This window comes from Pseudopodoces humilis, chromosome 7, assembly GCF_049639895.1.
Source record: "Pseudopodoces humilis isolate 2021_Gansu_Grassland_sample_001 chromosome 7, ASM4963989v1, whole genome shotgun sequence".
NCBI lineage: Eukaryota > Metazoa > Chordata > Aves > Passeriformes > Paridae > Pseudopodoces > Pseudopodoces humilis.
The window spans coordinates 23,030,702-23,053,946 of NC_142206.1; the positions used below are offsets into that span (position 1 = coordinate 23,030,702).

Genomic DNA, 23,245 nt, shown 5'->3' on the forward strand with positions numbered 1-23,245 from the left:
ATTTCAAACCAAGAACTTAAAAGCAAGATCCCTTCATTCAAAATGCACTATCTGAGCTTTTTTCAGGAATGGAAGCTTGCACACAATTCATCTGATCGAGGGCAAAAGGTGGGCTTTACCTTTAGGACCAGTGATTCTCATGTCAATATGAGTGAAAAGGAAATTAAAAAATTCCTCAGTGATGGTTGTCATAGCATTAATGCCTGACACACACTTCCCCAGCTCTGCTGGTGTCCTGGATATGCTCCGTGGAGATGACTGTTGTTAGCAGCTGGTGCTAGAAACTTCATTTACCAAAAAACCTGAACATGTTTCTTCCTGGAAGAAGGAGGTGTGGAGTCTATGACGCCAAGAGCTTACAGGCATAACCAGAGGGGCTTTGCAGCGCTTCCTGGGGCCTGTCTTCCCTATCTTACTCTCCTGAGGGGAAAAGCACAGGCAGCTGAGCACGTGGGTGGCTTTAAACAGGTGCCCCCCCAAGATGTTTAAATCAGGGCAGAGGCAGGTGTCTGGGCAGTGCCAGGGCAGCTCTGCGGCGGCACACAGGCTGTTTCTGGCAGAGCTGTCGCCGTACGCCACACAAATGGAGCCACAGCTCATTTGCAAAGGGCTCTAAAAATATCTGCTGGATAATCAAAGGCTCCCACAGCACAGCATATGTGCTGGCTAGACTTTTTGACTCTCTGAAGTTCCCTGTTTGAAGTTGTTTTGATCAAGGAGAAAAACAAGTGCGCTGTCTGCATGGCTGCCAGACACCCTGTTTCTGGGGATGCTGGTGGTACGTCTGGGGGCACACAGGGGTGGGAGAGCCTCGCAGAGGTGCCAGGGATGGGATGGGATGGGATGGGGAGCCATGTGCAGCAGAGGGTCAGGAGTGGCAGAGCTGCACTCCAGGCCACCACTGAACTTTGTGGTGTTCGGGAGAACTGTCTGGAGACGTAGGTGTTGGTTTTAGATGTGACCTGTTTTCTCCAGGGCATCTTGGAGCCCAGTCCTTGCTGGGTTTACTCCGTTCAGTGATTACCAGGGGTTCAGGGAAGTGGAGGAACTGGCTGCAGACCTTCAGGACCAGCACTGGCAATGACTGTGATATAGCTGCTGGATTAGATGCTACTCTCTCTTGGCAGACAGAGGATTACAGGACAGTTCCAGTTTAATTTTTAAATACCGTAGGGGGAAAAAGCTTCTAATAAATCTGAACTGACAATGAACAGCAGGGTTAAGAGAAGAATGGTTCTGTGACAGCTATTGCTGCTTTTCAATATGCTGAGCTGGGAATTACTGAGCAACCCTGCGCAAATCCCCCAGGTGGGAAGGATTGTCCCTGGCAGATGCACCACCCATGTTCAGCTCACTGTGCAGCAAAAATACAGCTTTTTGCTTCATCTCTACAGCAAATTCTTCAGTGCCATCAGCCTCGCTGTGCAGCTGATAGGCACCCCTCTCTTTGTGAAGCCAGCACCCGCCTGGGGCTCTGCAAACTGGCTTTGTTTTCTCTCCTTGTGTTTTAACAGGGACTGTGATGGGTGAGAGTGCCCCCAAACTGTCAGTGAGGTAAATACTCCTGCTCCAAAAATCTTTTGTTTTTTTTTACTTTTATGTGCAGGTTTTGATCTGTGTTTCTTGTTAGGAACCAGCTAATTCTGGTGATGGTATTAGGTCAGCCAAGTATGTTTTCCTCCTTAAAAATGCATGGTTTACAGAGTACTGTCAACATCAGCTTGAAAGTACTGAGATTGGCAAAAAACAAAATAATAATAAAAACCCCCCTCTGAATTCACTTCTAAGTTTTGTTCCAGAGATGGAGCCAGTATCTGAGAAGAACCTGGCTCCCAGATCCCATTCTCCAATCTCCTTGTAGCTGCTGAAAAGCCTACAGAGCTTTTTTTAGCTGCCACCTTGCTGAAAAAGCCAATAGATTTCTTGTGCTTGCCCAGGACAGGACTCCATTGCTGACTGCTCCCCTTCTCATCGTACACCCATCCTTTGATGACACCCTTCAGAGCATCTTCTGTTGACTCATGCCAGCACTCTGTGCCCCTGACATGAGCTGCAAGCAGAGGGGACTTACTGTAGAGTAAACAATGCAGACACAGCATTGGTACAGCTTGGAATTATTTACTTGCAGTGTTTAACATGTTGTGCTGTAATATTAGACACAATGGCTGAGCATCATGCTCTGGTTTTGTGCATTGGATTGTGAGAACAATATAGAGTCTTGACAAACAATATCTGGCTCTGTACAATAAACACACTGGGACACTAAAGGACCAAGTAAACAGAAAAGCCCCCTCATGCTGGAAGGCCACAAATCACTATTTCACTTTGCTACTTTTCTTGTGCATATTGAAAACAGAAGAAATAATATGAAGTGTTGAGTGTTACTATTTACTCATCATGCTTATCTTGCAACAAATTAACCAAATACATTTTAATACCTAGTTAAATTCTGAAACACATAAAAATGCTGTCAATGCTCTGTCCTTCAATTCAATCAGACTTCAAACTGACCTTCAAAAGAGTGCAAGAAGCATGATCCAAGCCACTTGAGCTTCCAGTTCTTATTAAATGTCATTGTAGTCAACTCATCTTCAACATCAGGAAAATTTGGGCAAACCTTGGGCTGTAATTCTAGAGCCAAAATAACAACCTACTTCATTTTGGGGGAAAAAAAGAGTGGTTTTGAATGCTACTGCCAGATAATACTGATGACAGATGCTAGCAAAATACAAGGTACAGCTGTTCAAGGTGTTGAAAGCCCATCAGTACCTGGGAGAATAGTTGAGCCTGAAAATTTTCCCAGTCCTGTTGAAGGGAATTTTCCATTGCTTTATGATGTATTACCTCTTTGCAAAGCAAACATGTTTCTTATTACCATGCAAGGATATTTGGGACAATTGAGGGGAAGACCCTGCACTGAAAAAATGTTACCCTTACAGGGCACCAGCTGTAACAAGTCCCCTTACAACTGGGGAAGGGTGCTGCGGGTACTAATGAGGCTAAAACATCCCAGATATTTTAGTGACTATTGATGATTTGTGCTTATTAATCCTCTACTGTAGGACAAATTGCTTAAAATCACACTAGATAATTTTTGAGGAGGAAGATCTAGCTTTGAGGGCAAGTTGAGGCAAAACAACAGATGGCTACAGTCTATATTTTAACAAAGGAACTCAGTGTAGTCACAGGTCATTTTCTCTGGCCTCTCAGCCCCCTCCTCTGGACAGAAGCTGCCTCAGGAGACCATCTTTCCCAGTCAAAGCTGGGTAATATACGGAAGCTGCATTTTTCAGGCTGTTTTACAGTAATGTGGTTGTTTGGGCTTTATCACTGGATGAGGGACTGTGAATCCCTGTCCTTAAACTCACAATTCTGGCCTTTAGAGAAAAGGATCATTCATTCTGACCAGGTTTCTTTCTTTTCTCCTTCCTTATTCCCTACAGTCTCTTGGCTTCCAGCTTCTTCATGTTAATGCTTACAGCAGGCAAAATAATCAGTCCAGCCACTAACTAGCCACTAGGGACTCTTGTGGCTGCTTTTGGTCACACATATGTCAGGAGCATTCATTCCCATTGTTTTGTTTGGGGTTTTTTTGTCTTCTCTTATGATGTAATTTATAAGCAGCATCCTTAAATTTAATACACAGCGGTGCTTGCTGACGCTCCTGCATTTTCAGCTTCAGGAACTGAAAACCGAGGGTCTGTCTGGCTCTGTCCTTAGTGCACTTCAGCGACCCTTTGACAGCTCAAGTTGCTGAAACCTCTTGATACAATGGCATTTCCAAATACCTCGGATTTATCTTCACGACGTTGCCACCTACCACAACCATTCCCGGCCATTCGCCTGCTGGGCCAGTTCAGCCCCCGTGTCCTTGGGGTGCTGAGGCTCAGGGACACGCAGGCAGATGAGGGCAGGGCTTGCGCGGCCGCTGGAATGCGGTGACACACAGCTCCTGCTGGCAGGGCTCAAAAGGCGCGGCTGGCTGTCGCTGCCCCTCGGCCACCACACGTACACAGCATTCCTCGTCCCCGCTACGTGCCCGCTGTCAGCCCCGGCCAGCGGCTGCCTCCCCCCGCCGACACCTGGCAGCCTTTGTTCGGGCTGTGCCGATGGCGAGGGGCATTCTTTGCAGGCTAAAATGCCAGACAGCAACAATGATCCGTCCGGGGAAGATGTATGCATTTTTTCTCTTTCCCATTAAATTTCACTGCAGCAAAGGAGGAAACAATGCCGTTCATTAACACTGATGGCACCGCTTTGCTCCTAAGACGGATTTGTGGTTAAGTGGTGTGTATACTGTGTTTGTCTGCTGTAAGAAGAGGATATTGTTTTGCCAGAGCCGTCGGATTCTGAGGATCTATGCTTTTAAATGCCATAGGACTGATATCTATTACAGGGTGTGCAAGAATCACCAGTGCACGGGCAGATAATGCTGTTTACAATCAGTCATCAAGATGTTATAAAAGGCTCAGTGAAACAAGCAGGATGCAGAACCAGAGGAGTTGGCAGCAAGGCAAGTATTTGCCCCTTCAGGCTCTCTAGTGCCAGCCAAATAGCATCATACCGTGAAGTTATCCTTCTTATCATTATCCCCCAAAAAATCACAGTGCTGCCTGGAACCTATAAGTGGATTAGGCCAACATTCCAATGAATTCTGCACTTACATGGCAATGATTATTCAAAAACCTATAGGTATATCTACAGGCAAATCAGGATCACAGTAAGCATTAAGAATTCACTATCAACTAGTCCCCCGTGTCCAGTTTACTCACAGCTTTTTGTTAGCAAAAAAACCCCATAGAGCAAAGCAAGAAATCAATTTTCTTTTTTGTTTACATGCCCTCTAGCCAATAGATCAAAATCAGAGATTAAAATATTAGGTGTAAGATTCATGGGCATGCTTGGCTTTTTTGTCTGTCTGGTTGCTCAGAGCTGATTTTATTGCTTTCTTCAAAATGATCCTGTAACTTACCTGGCTACACTACCCGCAAAAGAAATAGTAGTGTAAAGTTAGCAGCTTTCAGTGTGCATCAACCTTGTTAGTTTCTTCACAGAATCATAGCATTGCTGAGGATATAAAGGGCCTCTGGAGATCATATTGTCCAAACTCATCCCTGCTCTAAGTGGGATAAACTAGAGCAGGTTGTTCATGCTGTATCACATCAAATTTTCACTGTCTCCAAGCATGAGGACCCCCAACAACCTCTCCTGCCAACTTGTTTCCAATATTTGATTTTACTCACAGTACAAAAAGGTTTTATTCTTGGTATTTTTCATGTGCTCAAATAGAATTTCCTACAATGCAGCTTGTGACCTTTACTCCTGTCCTGTCACTGGACACCAGTGAAAAGAGTCTCTCTCCATCTTCTTTTGTCCTCTCCCAGGTCAGGTATCTGTACACATTGATCTGAACAGTTCCAGCTCTCTCAGCCCCTCCTCTTACAGAAGATGCTCCAGTCCCTTAAACGTCTTCATGGCCATGTGCTCCACTCTTTCCAGAAACTCCATATCTTTCATGCATTGGGGAGTCCAGCAACAGACACAGCATCCAGAAGTGCCCTCACTGGGCACTTTGAGTTGAAGAAAGGATCACCCTCCTTTGACCTGCTGGCATTGCTTACTGCAGCACAAGGCACTGTTGTCCTTCTCTGCTGCAAGATGACACTGCTGGTTCATGTTCAACTTGGTGTCCATCAGGACACCCAGGTCCTTTTCTGGAAAGCTCCTTTATGGATGGTTGGCCTTTACCCCTGCACTGCAAGGAGTTGTTCTTCCTCAGGTGCAGGACTTTCCATTTCTCCTTGTTGAATTTGAGGACGTTCCTGTTAGCCCATTACTCCAGCATTTCTCTCAGCATCCCTCTGAATGTCAGCACAACAGCCTTGTGTATCAATCACTACTCCTAGTTTTGCATCATCTACAAACCTGCTGAGGCCATGCTCGATACCATTGTCTAGGTCATTTATGAGGGTGCTAAACTCTGTCAGTCTCACGACCAGCCCCAGTCACTAATCACTGACTTCCAGCTGAACTTCATTTCCCTGTTCATAATCCATTGTTCTTGGTGCTCCAAAGGTGTTTTCCCTTTGCCAACAGGATGGCAGCCTTCCCTTGACAAGCTGCTTGCCTTATTTGACTGCACCACCAGAATGGGATGGATAGTAGGCAAAGTTAAGCTTAATATTTTGATTTAAACAAGGGGCAATCTGACCCTGCAAATATGAAGCTCTCTGAGATTTTCAGGTCTACAAATGATATGGTTCTGTTTCCAGATTTTTGGATGCCTTGTCTCCATGGAAGTCACTTAAAGTTGTGTCCATTACTTGAAAAAAAGTAGTAGGACAAGCAGTGTGCTTATAGGGTCATGACATCATCACTGCCAATGCCAGACTTTCAGTCCCTCTAGAGACACAAAAAAAAAGGACAGTCAAAAGTAACATTTACACCACATCAAATATTGAAAGTGCACACGAAAAACAAGCCCTGGAGAGTCTGTCTGGTTGGTGAATTCCTTCTGTCTGGACGTGATGAAATACATGGCAGTTAATTAGGGTTGTCTTTGAGTAATGCTGGTATGAGGATTTGAGTGCAACAGTTAATTGTCAAACCAAAACCATCTATCAGCTGCTAAGGTATGGAATGATCCCACTTCTTTTGCCTAATTTTAGATGTTGCCTGGAATATAATTAGCATATTTGAAGCTTGGGGAAAACCCCAAACAGAAACGATGGCAGTAAAAATTTGGTCCAAGTTTTTGGAGGTAACATCAACAATAACTTTTTGTCCATATTTAGGATCTTCCTGGATGACACCATAGAAAGATAAACAATATAGGTATTCTGCTAAAGAGTCCTGAAACACTCATGTTTTCAGCAGTTTTCATGAATCTTAAATACAAGGAATCAAATTCTCCAGGAAACAAAAGTAAAGGAAGGTATTTGACTTCTTGTTAGGCAGTGTTTGTTTCAAAGGCTGCACAGGATGAGGGTGTTGGCTGCCTCTCCCTTTCTTCTTCCTCTGTTCTCTGCATTCTGTATCTTTTTCTATCCATTTACTGTACTTTGGCTCCACTCTGTTTTTCATACTGAGTCTTTGTGCTTGCCATGACAGTCAGTTCTCTGGTCTTCATTTCTCAGTCTTGTATTATGAAAAGCAGTAATTGATAAAACAGTTGTGTGTTTGTGATCATGGAGCCAACACTCATCAAGGGACTGGGCTGACAGCACTAGGTGCCAATGAAGGGTTTACATTTCCATGATAATTTTGCTCTTCATTGCTCCTCTCTGCTCCTCTACAGAAACAGAGACCTCTCAGACAAGACAGTGGGCAGGCAAATAAAATTAATTCAAACCATCCAGGCAGCCAACTCCTTGTTGGAGAAAACCACTTGATTAGGTGAGAGATTGTCCTTTAAATACGTTTTCCAGACAGCTTCCTGGGCTAGAATGGGCAGGAAGGTCGGAGAAGGGTGGTATAGTAAGAGTGCTGTGCTGAGCAATTTCATGGAGGTGAAGGTGGAAGGTGAAATCCAGTTTATTCCCCCAGGCTCTGAGGCCTGATGGGAATCTTGTTGTCAGTAATCATGATGAGCCTACATGTGGAGCTGGTGCCACATGGCTATCTGTTTCCTGGGGTTCCTCAGCATTTCTTCCCAGTGGTTCCTCTCTGTGCCTGTGACGTGTAAGCCCAGACTGCACTTGCCGAGCACATGGCTCTGGCCAGCTCCATCCTGGCTCAGCATTTCAAGCTCCACGCTGGAGGCACGCAGGAGCTCATGAGGCACCTCAAACATGATCATCTCATTCCACACTGGGTTGATCTTGTGTTTTGCACGTTTGGTCTGCTTCTTCTTCAGCTTCAGTGACTGATGCCTCAGTGTCACCTTGACAGAAACATCTGTAGAGGGAGGGGAGAGAGACACCACGTCAACAAGCATGCAACAAGCAGACTAGAATAAGCTGAGTTGGAAGGGACCCATCAGGATCATGGAGTCCAGCTCCTGGCCCTGCAGAGGACCCCCCAAAAATCACACTATGTGCCCAAGAGTGTTGTCAAAACACTTTTTGAACTCCATCAGGCTGGTGCTGTGACCAGCCTAAATCTCCCTTGACTCAGCTTCATGCTGTGTCCTCACGTCCTGTCCTTGCCCAGGAGAGAGAAGCAATTAGTGCCTGCCCTTTTGTTTCCCCTTGTGAGGGTGTTGAAGACCATGATGAGGTCTCCCCTCAGTCTCTTCTCCAGGCTGAACAGAGCAAGCAACCTCAGCCACTGTTCAAAAGGCTTCACCACCAAGCTCTTCACCATCCTCATGGACTTCCTTTGGACACTCTCTAATATCTTAATGGTTTTTTATATTGTGATGCCTGAATCTGCACCCAAAAATGTAAAAGAATTTACACTGGTGACACCAAATCGAGAGAGCACAGAAGAAATATTGATCAGGGGGCTTTTGGTTCTCACTTTTTAGAAATTATTCAAATCTCTTTAGCTTTCTAAGCCAGACATCTATTTTTTTTTTTTTTTCCTGCCAAACTTCACCCTTCCCACTTACTTTCTAGATTTATATAATAGCAGAAACAACAATATCTGTTTCCTTGCTGTAACACTCACCACTGCCAAGTAGATCCTTCAGCTGCTTGGAATGAAGGTTTTTAGCCTTAATAATCACCACCAGCAGGCGATTGGCTGCTGGCAGGTAGCTAATAGAGAGCAGAACCTCCCCATGGCCTGTGGATGGCTCCTGGAAATGGAGACACAGAAAAGGTTGATTTTTTATATCATCTTGGCCAGAACATTAGAAGAACAACAGTTGAAGACTGATGGGTGGAAGGTTATGGATCAACAAAGTTGCCTCTCTCTCTTTGTACAGGAGATCTTTCCAGTTACACTGGATGAAAACAAACATAGCAAAAGTGCCTGAGAAGGCTCCTCCACTCATAAGGCTCTGATAACATGAGTTACTGAATCCTTATGTCACTGGAAAGTAACTGCTTCCTGACATCAACTTTTAGTGGAATATTTAGTCAGAAGAAGATTTGGGGCAGACATACAATGCAAATAGTCAGAAATTCTTATTTTGGGAGACCACCTAACTGCTCCGTATTTATGTCCACTACCCATTTTACTGATTTTCGTAATTCAGTTTTGGTTTCAGGTGCTCCATTTCCCAGAAGGCTCTGGCTGGACTCAGCCTGCAGCCTGCGCTGCCCAGCAGGAGGGTAGGGCTCCCTGGGACAGCAGAGGTGGTGCTTGGGGCTGAGTCTGACCTGGAGCTGGAGCTACACCTTCCCTGACACCCTATTTGATATGAGAAACATCCTGAAGCTGAAATTCTCCACGAGCTGGGCACAGTACATTACTCTTCCTTCCCACCTGCCTTCCATCAGGACTGTGAGCAGCTCTCCCTGCTTCCCCTGGGGTGGACTCCCTTCCCCTTTTCCCCTTTTTCCCTTTCCCCTTTCCTCCATTTGCCCTGGACAAGCAGCCCTTGAGGGGAAAGCCTAGGGACACAGTCACACCACCACTGCTCTCATGTAAGAGCGTAATGCCATTTCCTTCTCGGAGCCAGCAGGGAAGGAGAGAAATCCTACACCATTGTGTGCAGAGCTGACAACCCATGGCAAGGAACAAAAGGGGAGTAGTTATTCTCTCAGTGAGTGGGAGCTTGTGGCAGAAATCTGGTTTAGTGTGAGGTTAATGACCCAGAAGGGTCCCAGAAAGCCAATGCCAATTCAACAGAGCCATTCTGGGCTCCTTAGCATGTTCTACATCCTCGAGGATAGACAGCCCTTCTCCAGGCTATTTCTGAGCTTTGCAATGTCACTAGTAAGTGAGCCATAAATATTTCAAATTAAGTTTTCAACCAGTTACTCGAAACAGGCAAGGACAGGCCCCTGTATGCTCTCCACGAGCTGACTGCCTCTCCAGAAAACATGGCTGTCATCGCTGTCTGGTTCGAGTGACTAATTTGTCCTGCACAAATCAGGTGGAAGGCCATTAGCAAGGAAGCCTGAAATTCAATCCCAACTCAGCCCAAGTAAATCTCTTTTTTCATGCACTCAGGTAGCAATGAAGGGCTTGTATGCATTTCACTTATATGAATCCTGTATTAAATTGAAGTGGACATTAGCGAAGCCCACATAAAAAGAGGCAGTTTCAAGTGCCTGTATGCCCACTACAAAATAATTGAACACTGAGGGACAAACTTAAACACCACCTCAACACATACCCAGAGTTTGGGCGTGTCATAAGCTGCTTTTGTTTATCTACCCCCACTCCATCTCAGCAGGTCCCATTCTATAGCTCTTGGCGACAGAATTTGTTTCCTGTAGCTCCAGGCACAGACTGATTCGGTGGAGACTGGGAGGGATGGGGCTCTGTAGATGTGCACACACGCACAAACACTCACACCCTACTCGTATCACATCTTATGATTTTCTAGCTCGTAGTGTGCTGATCAAGTTTTTGGCCAGCCTGTATCCAGATGAAAACAAAACCAACAGTGGTTGGTCTCTGCTGGAGCTTTGTGTGATCAGACCAGAGGTACTTTTCCTTCCCCTTCTGGGCTTTGTTTTCTTTGTTTCTTTTTTCCTATTAAATCCATAACCTACATTTTGTGCTGAAATCCTGCAAATTCAACCATCAGAGCTTCAGTCTTTCTTTCTATGCAACATGAATAAAAAGCAACAAGGGGTCATCAATGAATTACGTGCAGGACAGCACGAAATCACAAAAGGGAAGTTGCTATGCAAGAACACACTATCATCAACCCACTATCATCACTGTCATTAGCAAAGCAGTGGGAGGGAAGGAAGACAAGGATATCAGTCTACAGTATCTACGCTTTGCATTGCTCACAGGACTCAGTGAATTCCTGAATGCTAATTGCATTACCTGGTTAGCTGTAAGCTCCACTCCTTCTGGCCTCCTTCCCTTGCGTGTGGGAGAATTACTGGGAAGGTAAGAACGAAATTTCTGCCCTTCCTGGCATTTCAAGGAAATGTCACACTTTTGACAAAGCTCAGTAACTTTGTTCCTAGGTGAATGCTGTCAAAAATAGCTTCTCTTTTTTGATCAGCTCTTCCTCCCTCCCTCCCTCTCTGGTTCTCAATGAATGATTCAGGATCTGTATACATAAGCTATCTGTGCAATGGTTGGCTCTCTCAGGTCCCAGATGACGCAAATTCAGCTTTCACTGCACATCCTCAGCTCAAACTGGGGCACTGTTCAGCAGTACTGCTGGTGTTAACCTTGTGCTATCAGCCTGGAGAAGAAATGAATGCTGTCCTGTTTCTGTGTGTGGTTGTGAAGCTGGACCAAGGCAGAATTCCCTGTATATCAGGACTCCATCAGGTGCACTGGAGTAACAACTTATCGTTGCTGTGAACAAGCTGTTCTTGGGTATTGCTAAAAAAGCAGATGCTTCAGGATGGGGGGAGAGGGGGAGGGTACAGCTGTTAGGCAAATATTGAGTCTCGTGCTTGAAGTTTATTAAACTCATTCAGGCCACCCATTTGTTTCTGCTGCCTCTGTCCCTGACAGATTTTTTTTTTTTTTTTTTTCAGTGTGGGCAATCCTATTAGTATTTGAGTGGTCATCAGATAAATCAGCACTATTGGAAATCAGAAATGCCAGCTCTGTACTCTGTGTCTGTGGCCAGCTTAGTGGAGAGCCCTCACCCCGATGGTGACAGGCAATAATTTGTTTCATTGTGCGTAGTGGCGGTGCTGGTGTTGTTTTGCATTGCTCAGCCGTACCACAGCAGATTACAAGAGGTGCCACTTGCTGTGATGGACCAGCAGCAGCAGTAGCAGCATCCTGCTGCCATGTTAAGTGAACTGCTGCTGCTTGAACAACCTAGCTCATGGCAGGGAAAAGGTTCCTGAGGAAAAGTGTAAGAAATTAGTGCACGTGAAGCATCCCCTGTACCCACTTCAAGAACTGTTGGAATTCTTCCCTCCATTTTTCCTGTCTCTGCAACTGTCAAGATGCGGATAAGGAAGGAAAGGAAGGTTTTGATGTTTAAGGAAACCAACATGGTGCAATGAATGATATTTTGACATGTCCCAGAACAAATAGCACCAGATTGATTCCAGTAAGTATAAGTGTCCTTCAGCCCAGCATTCCAGTCCCAACAATGTATTTCAGTTCTAACTTCCCTGGGGTGCCCTACCACCCCCAGCTTTGCAGAGTCCCCCCACAGGGCTCTGTAGGCACTCTCTGATATTTCAGCTCTTGCCACTCTGGTCCTGTATCACTAATTCTCAGAAGCTCACACACCTTTTTCTAGACATAACATTTGAATTACAGATGACAGTGTCAGATTGTCATCTAACTGGGGAGGAGTTGAGGGAGTTGTGACACATGAAGGGCTGGGAGTAATAGACAGAAGGGCTTCTGGTGTGATGAGCTACAGACCAGTACAGAGCTGTGCTGAGTGATCTCTGCAGTCACACATCACCCCTCCAAACAAATAAAGCCACCAACCCATGTGCAGCTCTCTAGGAAAAGAGCTTCTCTTGTCCAAACTCTTAATCATTAGGGTTTCTGAACTACTGACACAGACTGAATCCATACCTTCTCTGGGCTCTTTAGCCTTTCCCACTGGGCCTTCCCAAAGGATTCCTCCATTTCAGCAAGGTTCAGTTTAAGTTCCCCGACAATGCTGTGCCTGGAGAACTTGTCACAGTTCCTCAGGGTGAGGGTCAGTGTCCCTCCTGGCATCTCCTCCTCTGTTAATGGGAATCGCAGCACCTCCTCCCAAAGGGTGTGAAGTACCTTCTTCTTCAGCTCTGTCTGGGCCTCAGCAATACCAGCCTTGCTCTCCAGCGTGCCCAGTATGTAGCAGTGGCAGCCAGCATCTTGGTCCCCACTCATTCTGCCATGCATAGCTGGAAAAGATGGATGGTAAGGACCTCTCACAAAGGACAGCCCTGAAGTATCTGTGGCTAAATCACTTGTTTCATGTTCAAATAAAACAGCTGCACAGACATTGACCCCTGCTCCTGCCTGCATGGGGGCAGATTAAGCTGTGAGCCCATGCTGTGGTGTTTTCCTCAGGCTGCACAATGTCCCTGTCCTTGTGCCACTGCAGACAGATGCTACCAGTGTTTGGGAGAGCAACAGCTGAGATCAAGGAAACACATTCTGTTGAAAGATGCAGAACAGCACTGAAATGAGGCAGCATGAAACAGGGATTAGCAGTTCTCATTTACTTTTACCTCGGCACACAAAAAAAAAGCTTCTTACAATGACTTTAAAAGCAGGAAGGTCAGTCACAGACATCAGAGATGGGATAGAGCTTCCCTTGGCACACATCCATCCCTCCAGGCCAATGTAGGATATGTCTAAGGGTTATTGCATTCTGCTGGTGCAACCTCTGGTAAATGAATCCATCAGAAGCCATCCCACAGCCCAAAAGACCTGTGTCAAGAAACATTCATCCCTAATTTTATATCCCTTTTAGGCTGAAAAGCCTAGAGGGAGAATGGCATTTTACACTCCTTCAGCTGCATCAACAGAATTGCACTCCTTCTCCAGCAGCAAGAGGAACGCACCCTCCTCCAAGGGGTCATGGAATATGACAGCTTTGAGGGAAAAGCTGTTGTCCCTGCTGCAGCCAGTCCAAGGACAGATGCTCCTGAGTGGCCAGGAGCCATGGGTTCTCAGGGGAGCAGCACTGGGGAGCAGAGCCAGGTCCTATGCACAGGAGTGCCAGGGTGGCAGCCAACCGGCATGGGTGGCCATCCTGAAGGGGAGCTGTGGGCTTGCTGCTGGCAGGAGGCCCACAGCTGTGGCTGCCATTCAGCACCCTTTCAATTCTCATCTCAGAGGGTGTGATTTGATTAGGTTTCCACAGAGATCTACGCTGTGCATGAATTATTCAGTCAGCTTATTTTACTCTCCCAGAGGAACTGATGATGCTCCAGCCCTGAGTGGAGGAGCTGTTACAGTTGTCAGAGAATGACACAGAGCCTGGCAGCCTGGCCAGGCACTGCCAGAGGGACTTTTCTCAAAATAAGTCTGGTATCTCCAGCTCAGGCTTTGACTCAGCTTGAGGAAAAGGCAGTTGGGACTGGATTGGGTTGAGGAATGAAAGGTATAGAGAGGAAGGAGATAGTAACCCCATTCCTTTTGCCCCCAAAGGAAAAAATAAAAAGAAGACATTGCTTTGTATCATGTCTGGAACAGGAGGAGCCCATCCTGGTTCCTGACAAAGCTGTGCAAACAACTGTTCCCAAGCCATGCCCTCTCTTCAAGAAGTGGCATCGACAGGTATCCCTGTCCCGCAAGCCCAGAGCCAGTGAAACACCCAATGGTCCTGAGGGTCCCCGTTGGTGTTAAGGCAGGAGGGGAGCTGTGTGTAAGCACCATCCCCAGGCATGTTGCCCCGTCCAGGCAGGGAGATTTGTGCCTTACCTTGCAGGAGGGCCACGCGCAGCTCGGCCTGCTGCGGGTCGTAGCCCAGTGAGTAGTGCAGCTCGGGCGCCTGGCTACCGCTGGCTGCCCGCTCGGGCTTCAGGTGCTCCGTGACACACACGTCCTTTACCACACCTGGAACTGAAATAACCCCTTTAGCGAGCAGCTCTTCACAGCAAATCCACCTTCTCTTGACTGTACTTTTATTCTAAATGTCTCACGATTTCTGCACTTGGTATGCAGGAATATAATTTATTTTCCTTCTTCCTCCATCATCACACATCCTTTTTGCTCTCTTTACTTGCACTTCCAGCTCTTTCTACAGCATTTGGACAAGCCTTCTGCTTTCCACCACCTTGTGCTCTGTGATGGTTCACACACTTGCTCTTTTACCTTATGACTAGACCAGGGTGTCCAAATGACACTCATTTATTGTTATATTGGGTTTTTTTTCTTTTAACTGGCATTAGTAAATTAAATCTTATGTTCTCTGCAATGAGAATGTGAGTCTGCTCTTGAACTGCTGTGCAGCTCTGCATTAGGTCAGACTGCTCTCAACATTTTGTTTGGCTTTTTAACATTTTAACAGAAAAGTCTTTGTCATTCAAAAGACATCCATTTCCATAGCACCTGAGCAGGCTGAAGGCAATGAATTTTGGAATCCATAAGGCATTTTCTCCATGCATAATTTTGGAGCTGAGTTTGTATTTGATACTGAAATAAAGCAAGTTGCAAGACTAAAAGAGAAGCCAGAGACTTTTGTCATCCAAAACTGTTATCTGCAAGGTCAGTTCTGATTCACACAGAAAACAATAGTGGGACCAACACACTTCCTCCTAAAAAATCTCAGCCACAGTTCAGACCAGTTCATTGTGGCGTCAAAAGGAGAACGCAACAATTCTTGCTTAATTTTAGCAACACTTGAGCTATAAAATCAGGCAGAGCAGGAAGGAAACTTGCTTGTGCCATTAGCAGTGCAGAGAGGCTCTTACACCAACACTTATATAAAGCTTTAGCCTAAATGCAGCCATCATCTTTTATCCTTTGCACCCTATAATCTTTTCCCTGACACCTAAGGATGTGGCTCAGACAGTCTCTTCCTCCAGTGCATCTGTTTCCCATGGTACTTTCTCTTCCATTCTCACAAGCCTCAAGCTGGAGGGGTAAAGGTAGCAACTGTCCTTCCAGAAGGGAAAAAATGTGATTTCAAAAAATTAAAAAGAACTAAAAAGAGTACTCAATTAAAATAATGGCAGATGGTGTTGTCTCGCTGGCAAATCTTCAGGAAGATTTTATTAAAGTGGTAACCATAAGAGTAAATTATCCTGTTAAGAATGGCTGTGAAGTTAAAAATCAGTATGGAAGAATACCAGACATGCTGCCAGATGCATATAATTAAGACTGCATTTTCTCTCAGGCTCCAGAAATCTTATGTTACAGGATTTGGAGTGTTACCCCTTGGGCTGGCTGGGAAACTGGAATTCTGTTTGGCAAAAATCTTTGAAGTGTCAGCCTTCAGTTTCACTGCACCTTACAGTAAGCCAAGAACATCTCACCAAACCATGGAAATAAAGGAGCAGAGAAAATTAGAAGCTTTGACGCCCCTGTCCCTGACAAGGACAGTTGCTGGACAGCTAACATTTGACCTGGAGGAGATACTCTGCCTAATTTTGGCCAGATATTTCCCACATACTCTGGCTACTGCTCTCAGCACAACTGCACTAAATGCTCTTTTCTACCAAATGTCTGCTACCAGGGAGACAGATTACCCAAACTAAAGATGTTTGGGTTAAAAAAAAAAAAAAAATTCAACAAGATACGACTACAGCTTGTCCTTATGAGCTCCACGACTACCTTCTGCTAAAAGGACATATTGAAAACAAGATTCAGAGTGCTCACGACAGGAAAGCGAAAAGCATCCCGTGTCTTCACTTCCACATTTATTTATCTAAGAACAATCACATTATGCTTAGAAGTATTACAGATCTACACCCCCTAAAGAAATTGTTAATTTGAAGACCAAAAGCTCCTACCGTTTTGAGGGAGAACAAACAGCTCTTCATTGACTTGTATCTTCATCCTATTCTCATCCAAAGCAGTATGCTTTCCAGTAGCTGGTTCTTCTGTGGTCTTCAGAGAGTACTGTGTGTAGTTAACAATTTCAGGTGAAGTTACTTCTGGTTTGGGGCCATAAATGTTGGGAAACTTCAGAAGTGCTCGAGGCTGGACGGGCTCTGCAGTTTTCTTAACGTTGAACTGAAAATTAAAACCTTGTTTATTACCTTGCACTAATTACACCAATTCCTCCAATTCTCTTAATGTTAAATGAGCTGAGACAAGAAAAAAGCTGTGCCTCTGGTTGGTCCTACCACCATTTTTATTTGGCTTGTAGAAGCCACTGCCTGGAGACTGGAGACTTATGCCAACACAACTTGTGTCTGGAGACTTCCTTGCCAACACGGATACCTTCTACTTGGCATGTTTCTTTTCAGATTTATTCCTCTACAGATGTTTGATTACTATAAGAAAAATATATGTTCTTATCATTTGATTTTTCCTCTGTTCTGATACCCATTAATATTTTCATAAATTAATCCTTTCATTTTAGTAAAGAAATTAACCATGAAGTTAATTTTGCTTTGTTTAAGATATGGCAATTTTTACCTTGGTATTTGAAGTCAAATCCAAGAGCAAGAGGCTACAGCCATGTCACAGAACCCAGAATATTTTAGGTGAGTATATAGTAAGCATTAAGAGTGCAAAGACATAAATCAAACCTGGAATAAGTATGTCCATGGTGCAATAAGACTAAGGAGAACTAGTTGAACAAATGAGCCCTGGACTGGCAAACCAAGAGTAGCTGATTCAGTGGTCATCTCAGCCTCTTGGACCAGAGCTTCATCTGACCATCAGACAAAACATTTTCCCTTTATTATACTGGGACTGAAATTTGGATTTATGTCTGGTTTTGTTCTTAACACTTCAATTCCCTGCTGAATCATGAACATGAGATGAGCAGAAGAACCTGCAAGATGCTCAGGTAGTCCAAGCAAAGGCTAGCAGAAGAGGCATTACCATTGTCCCAAAACAAAAAAAAATATATTTTAGTGGAATAGAAAAGTTCCCTTCTGCTTATGTCCCAAGAAAGGATTCTGCCTTCTTACAACTGAAATCATTCCTGATGCATTTATATTTGGATTCATCAATGGGGAAGAACAAAAGCTGACTAGCAAATGACCCCAACCATTGCAATAGATTTTATTAATGTTCTCAAAACATGAAAGATAAAAACCATGAGTAAAATAGCTGTTTTGGTTGATAATTGTGCAGTGGGATTATCTCCAACCTACTACCCGTGAACCTACTTTTTCTCAAGATTGAAGGTGAAACACAAAAGGTTCATAACTGTAATTAAAGGTTTTTATTAGTCTTATTGTTTCCTATTAATAATGAATGTAGATTGTGCCCTGAAACTCTTGTCTGTGTTGGGATTTCCTGGTCCCAGCTTGTATGTCCAAAGGAAGCATAGCTACCTCTCAAGAAAGAGAGCTGAAGAAAGAGGACTGTCTTGGATGTTAACCTAGTCATCTTCTGCTTGTGGAGATCCTGGTTGCGTACACTTTGCAGTGATAGAGAAGTAATTAGGCCAGTGACTCCATCTTCTGAAGGCAGCCAGTGCACCTGTCTTTTGGAAGTACATTGTGCAACGTAGCATTTTTACTTGCCTAATTCTAAGGGTTTTGAAAGAGAAGTTGGCTGAGAAAAAAAGACATCATTGTGTGCCATCCTCACTTAGCATTCAGTTGAGTTTAGATAGTATGTAAATTACACGGTGTGGGGCTGTGAGATCCCTCTTACAGAGATATGAGCCTCATCAGTCCTAAAATACCTAGGAAATGTGAAGTTATTCATCCCAACTTTCAGTGCAGTTTTCCATTCTTCTAAAATTGAAGCAAACCAACCAAGCAGAATATGTGAGGAATCACTGGACAGCAGCTAGAAAAGGCAGGTTGCTTTTGTTGTGCAGAGGTGAGGCATCCAGCACACACACAGTGCCTGACATGGTGGTCAGCCTCTGCTGTCCTGTCTCCTGGAGCTGCTGTGCCAGACTGCTGTCCTACCCCTCACTGGCCACACACCGGAGCCTCCTGCCTGCATTGCTTTGTGCTGCCAGTACACAAAGCACTTCCAGATCCTTTGGGATGAAAAACACCACCCAAATGTGACATACTGTTAGTACAATCTTTTCTTCCTCTTGATAAAAGTCAGGTGTTTATTCAGGAAATCCATCAGCACACAGCATCTAAGAACTCCATTGGGTCTAAATATTCCTCTTGTCTGTCTGCTCTGCAGAATTAGAGACGAGAGGCATATGCAAGCACAGTGGGACTAGCCCACCCCCTCTTCCAACTGCATCTGCCTCTGTTTATTACTTTGCTGCCAGCTCTTTTCCCAAGTGCTGTGTGCTAATCCAGTTACATAGAGTGCCCTATGGAAGTTCCCTTTGCAACTCAGCAGTTGTGTCTTAAATAAAGACATGAGCAGAAGAGTTCAGATAGTTCTGCAAAAATGCATAAAAGCAAGTAAACCAGAAGGGGCAAGGAGGCTGCAAATGATCCTTCTGTGTCCCTGCCCAGTGTCACTCAAAGCACCAGACTGTTGCCATTGATGGATGTGTTTAGGAATCTTCATTCCTCAGGCTTTGCTGAGACTTTGAAAATTTACTGCAGTTTCTCATTGTTTTGTAGATGTATGTTTGTGTTTGAACTCTTCCTCCTCATGTATGCAGGGCATGCCCATGGGGAGCCTCTGTCTATAGCAAATACAAGCATCACTGTCATGGGAGACATGCCAAGTGAACAAAATGCGGACTTGCTACATCTTTCTTTTGTCATCTGTGTTTATCAGAATCAGTGGCCCTGACAGGTTTCAATAATTAAATGTGTCCAGCACTGACTAGGGCATACTGTGTACTAATGTAGTCAGAAAAAAAATGTCCCAGCAGAACAATTTATAAACATAGAGATAATAAAATCACACATGCTCAGACCTCAAATTGAGATTAATTTCTTCAAGGTATAGAGACTGATTCTGAATCAGTGACAGCATAGCAGAATTCATGTTCCTGGCAAGAAAATTATTTTAATTGGAAAGAATTACTAAACATATGGAATATGCAAACTAAGAACATTTTGCACATTTCTGTGACAGAATGTTCACTCGGCTGCTATAATATGTTCAGATTTCTTTAAAAAAAACCCCAGAAAGCCAGTAACATTGGAATACTTCAAATTAAAAAGTCTACAATGCTGAAAGAATACAATCACTCAGGTAATAATGACACATTTAGGGCAGGTTGAATAATTTTATCCCCTGTTGGTCAAATACTGGATTAAGTCATGGCAAAACTTGATGAATGTAGACGTATTGTGAGGACCATAACTGAATAGCTGCTGGGTACTGGAGGCATAGCTGAACAATATGGAGACTTAGTGCTTATTTCAGTCCTGCAAACAAGATAGCACCCCTGTGGACAAGATCCAGGATGGATTAACACTTCTCCAAGATGTTTCCCAAAAGGTTGTATAAAAGAAAAAAAAAAAAAGCCTAGTCCAAGGATGGAGTTAAAATGAAGATTTGAGATGTTTCCAGGCTTGGAAGATTGCAACATCAAACTCTCATAGAAAGAGCCTGATGGTAAAGTTGTCTGTGGGTTGTGTTGCTGCAGACAACAGCTAGAAAAAATTGCTATGCAAAGTGATATGGCAGTCAAAGTTACACATTTTTCATTCACATTAATGGTGAACTTGGAAAAATCTCCTCATTATTTTACATTCTTATATACAGGTATTAGCAAGTGCCCTGTACGGGATAGAAAAGACAAGAAAGGAGCCTGAAAGGGACATGACTAGGCTGTCAAGCAAAATAGCAGGTGAAATTCATCCTAGGAAAATGCAAACGGGTATTAGGAGTTATGCACCATGCTCATGGAGGGAGACTCAGAATTAGCAGCAATCTCTTGAGAAGTCCTAAACTCCACGCAGAAGTTAATCCATGGTCAGTGGAGCCATCCTCCCACACCTCTCCTCCCCACTCTAGAAATCACAAGATCTGTAAGAATCTGTCATTCTCTGTGTCTGCAGCAGTTCTTACAATACTGTTTGTAGATTTGGTCATCTTTCCTCAGCATAAACTGCAAGAAGAACACAAGGACACCAAGGTTTTTTTCTACTAAGAGCCAAAGAGGGGAAGCCAGGGAAAGACTGAATATTTAATTACAAACATTACAGAGGAGTTCCATTAGGACTTGTGCTACACTCTTTAAGAATACAAAAATAATAGCTGAAATAATTAAAAGGCAAACAAAGCACATTATACAATGGAGCACAGGCCTTTGGAACGGGCTACTGTGGCATAACACTTGGTTGAATGGCTAGGTGAAAGTGAAAAGGACACAGGCACATACAAATATCAGGAGCAACAGCCAACAGGTAATACTTTCAGAGACTGACTGGTGCTATAGCTCATGCTAAAGACCACATTTGACCGAGGAAATCATCAAACACTTCCCTTTGGAGAAGAGATTGCCATTAAAAAGTATATTAGAAGCGTTCTATAATTCCCCTAATTCCCTCTTGCACTGAGCTCAGGAGTAAATCAGGCTGTTTGGATTCTAACAAAAATGAAAGCACATGTAGGGAGGTCTGACATTATCCATATCCACATTGCTTTTACAGTAAGTGAAAAAGAAATTCGCAGTGTGTTGAGATTGTCCAGTCATCACAATCTAGATTCTCACTAGCTTTTTATTATTATTTCAATGCCTTGTTTTAACTTCACACATAATTAATCCCCTCAGTTAGAGTGGCAGAGGGAGGAGGAGGGAAGGTTTTCACAAGAAACCAGCTGTTGACAGGGAGCTATCCTGCAGGAACTATGAGATATTGTGAATAGAATTAAATAGCTGCTATACAAGATCTCAGCAGGAGCCATCTCCTCTTCACAATGCCACGTGCCACCTGGCACAGTCCAGTCTTCTCTTCTTAGGGAATTATTTCTCTTTTGATCTATTTTTACTACCAAGCAGCATTTCCAGCCCTCACCCCCTGTTTCTGCCATTAGCAGCTTTCTCTTTGGCTCCGTGGCAGCTGTCTCCTGCTCCGGTAATTCTGTGGTACCCAGCTCATCTCTGTTTTTCCCCTCACTCCTCCTCCCACTGGCATGTTGTTATATCCTGAACACCATAAGCAGATAAACAGGCAGCATAAATCACATGCTGAGTAGCCTAACAGAGAAGTCACACTCCCACCCTCTCCATTTAAAGAAAAATCACTGAGTAAATTAGAGACTGTGTCTTACTTGCTGGACTGGCTGAAGCACACTGGGCTTAGTATTTTCCGTCTCCTCCTCTTGGTCCTTTTCTGAGAGTCCTTTCCCAGGTTGCTTGCATTTGCAGAAGCAGGTGAGACCGCAGAGGGCAAGGATGCTAGTTGCAGTCCCTAAGGTAGCCCCCAGGGCTATAACTGGAGCAGACAAAACCATTGTCCTGCGCTTCACAGGAACAGAAAGCACAGAGACCCTGTGGCTCTTTCTACTCCCTGGGAGAGCAGCTCTCCCACATCCACTCCGGTTTCTAGCCTGGCTTCATTCTCCTTGGAAGTCTGAAAGCAATTCTCTTGTGCAGCAAAGAAAAGGGACCAATCTAGACACACAGATAAATCATCCCACCTTTGCTAGGCAACAAGGCTACCTTTCTATCCTGCTGATGGAGTTGCTGCTCCAGGTCAGGGAGAGGAAATAGTAATTGTGGTGCCTGCAATCTCCATGTAGCTGCAAACAGGCAGTTTTCATTGAAGCCTGTTCTCCAGCTCCACTGGGAAAAGTCTGATGTGTGATAGAGAGGAAAGACGTCAGCAGAAGGGGCTGGCCTTGCTAGCTAACTCACAGAAAGTGCATCCAAATGTTTGATCATCTCTCTAGCAATATTTCTCGGGGTTGGCTTGCTGATATGCTCAAGAGGTTGCATTTTTTTTGTCTTAAGGCAAAGATAGTGACTGCCAAAAGCTGCTGGCCCGAGAAACCCTGTTATGATAGCAGTGCACGATAACTCTGTAGTCACAGTAAAGCCTCTGTATAAGTCAGGAAAAACTTTCTCATCCTTCAGAGGCTGCAGAACAAACACAGGCAAGAATTAAGCACTGTTCCATGCCTCACCACCAGCCCCTCAAAGGACAGGTCTGAACCTTTTGGAGGTTCTTTCTGCAGGATAAATGCAGAGCAGCACCTCTATTTAAAAATAGAGCAGAAAATCCTACCAAACAAGACACACTAGTGCATATGCTGCTTCCTCTGGAGAAAATGAGAAAGCAAACAACATATGCTAGCTATTAGTCATAGTGCTTACCACACTGGTGTCAGGCAGTGGGCTGCTGAGCACAGGAGAAGAACCTGCATGAAGAGACTTGAAGAGCTAGATGTCCATCCCAGTTTCCTCTTGAAGTGATGGAGTGATTATCTTTCTCTGACTCATTCATTTTTGCCTTATTTCTCAGAATGCCCAGCCTGGGGAAGAGGATAATAAATGCTATAATTTAGTATGTTTCTTATGACATGTACAACCGTTTTCTGGGTATTTCACAAGGAGAATCTAGTGGCCAGAAGGTGATTATAATTCTGGTCACTCTGTCTTTCAGCCAGAGTGAAAATAGTAAGCAAAATGCAAAATATCCCAAAAAATACCCAGTTCTACTGGGATTCTCCTGGGAGTTTGTCATTCTGTTTTGGAATACATGATGCCCATAAATCAGGAAAACAAATTAACTATGTA

The 23,245-nt window shown here is 44.3% G+C and overlaps 1 protein-coding gene across 3 annotated transcripts; it reads right to left on the reverse strand.

Moving 5' to 3' along the window:
- Window positions 1-726: 726 nt before the first annotated feature.
- On the reverse strand, window positions 727-22,281 carry SYT13 (synaptotagmin 13). Of its 3 annotated transcripts, XR_015772985.1 has the most exons (7): window positions 21,778-22,281; window positions 16,452-16,674; window positions 14,419-14,559; window positions 12,577-12,890; window positions 8,611-8,740; window positions 4,973-7,896; window positions 727-4,207 (listed from the first exon to the last, which is right to left on the reverse strand). XR_015772985.1 is itself a non-coding variant. In XM_014251917.2 (6 exons), the coding sequence occupies exons 1-6, from the start codon at window positions 21,958-21,960 to the stop codon at window positions 7,592-7,594; spliced, it is 1,296 nt and encodes a 431-aa protein (XP_014107392.1). In that variant the 5' UTR covers window positions 21,961-22,281; the 3' UTR covers window positions 730-7,591. The 3 variants fall into 3 exon arrangements, 2 of the variants coding, with proteins under 2 accessions (XP_014107392.1, XP_005522472.1); XM_014251917.2 differs by having other exon boundaries at window positions 730-7,896; XM_005522415.3 differs by having other exon boundaries at window positions 731-7,896; window positions 14,419-14,553.
- Window positions 22,282-23,245: the final 964 nt, after the last annotated feature.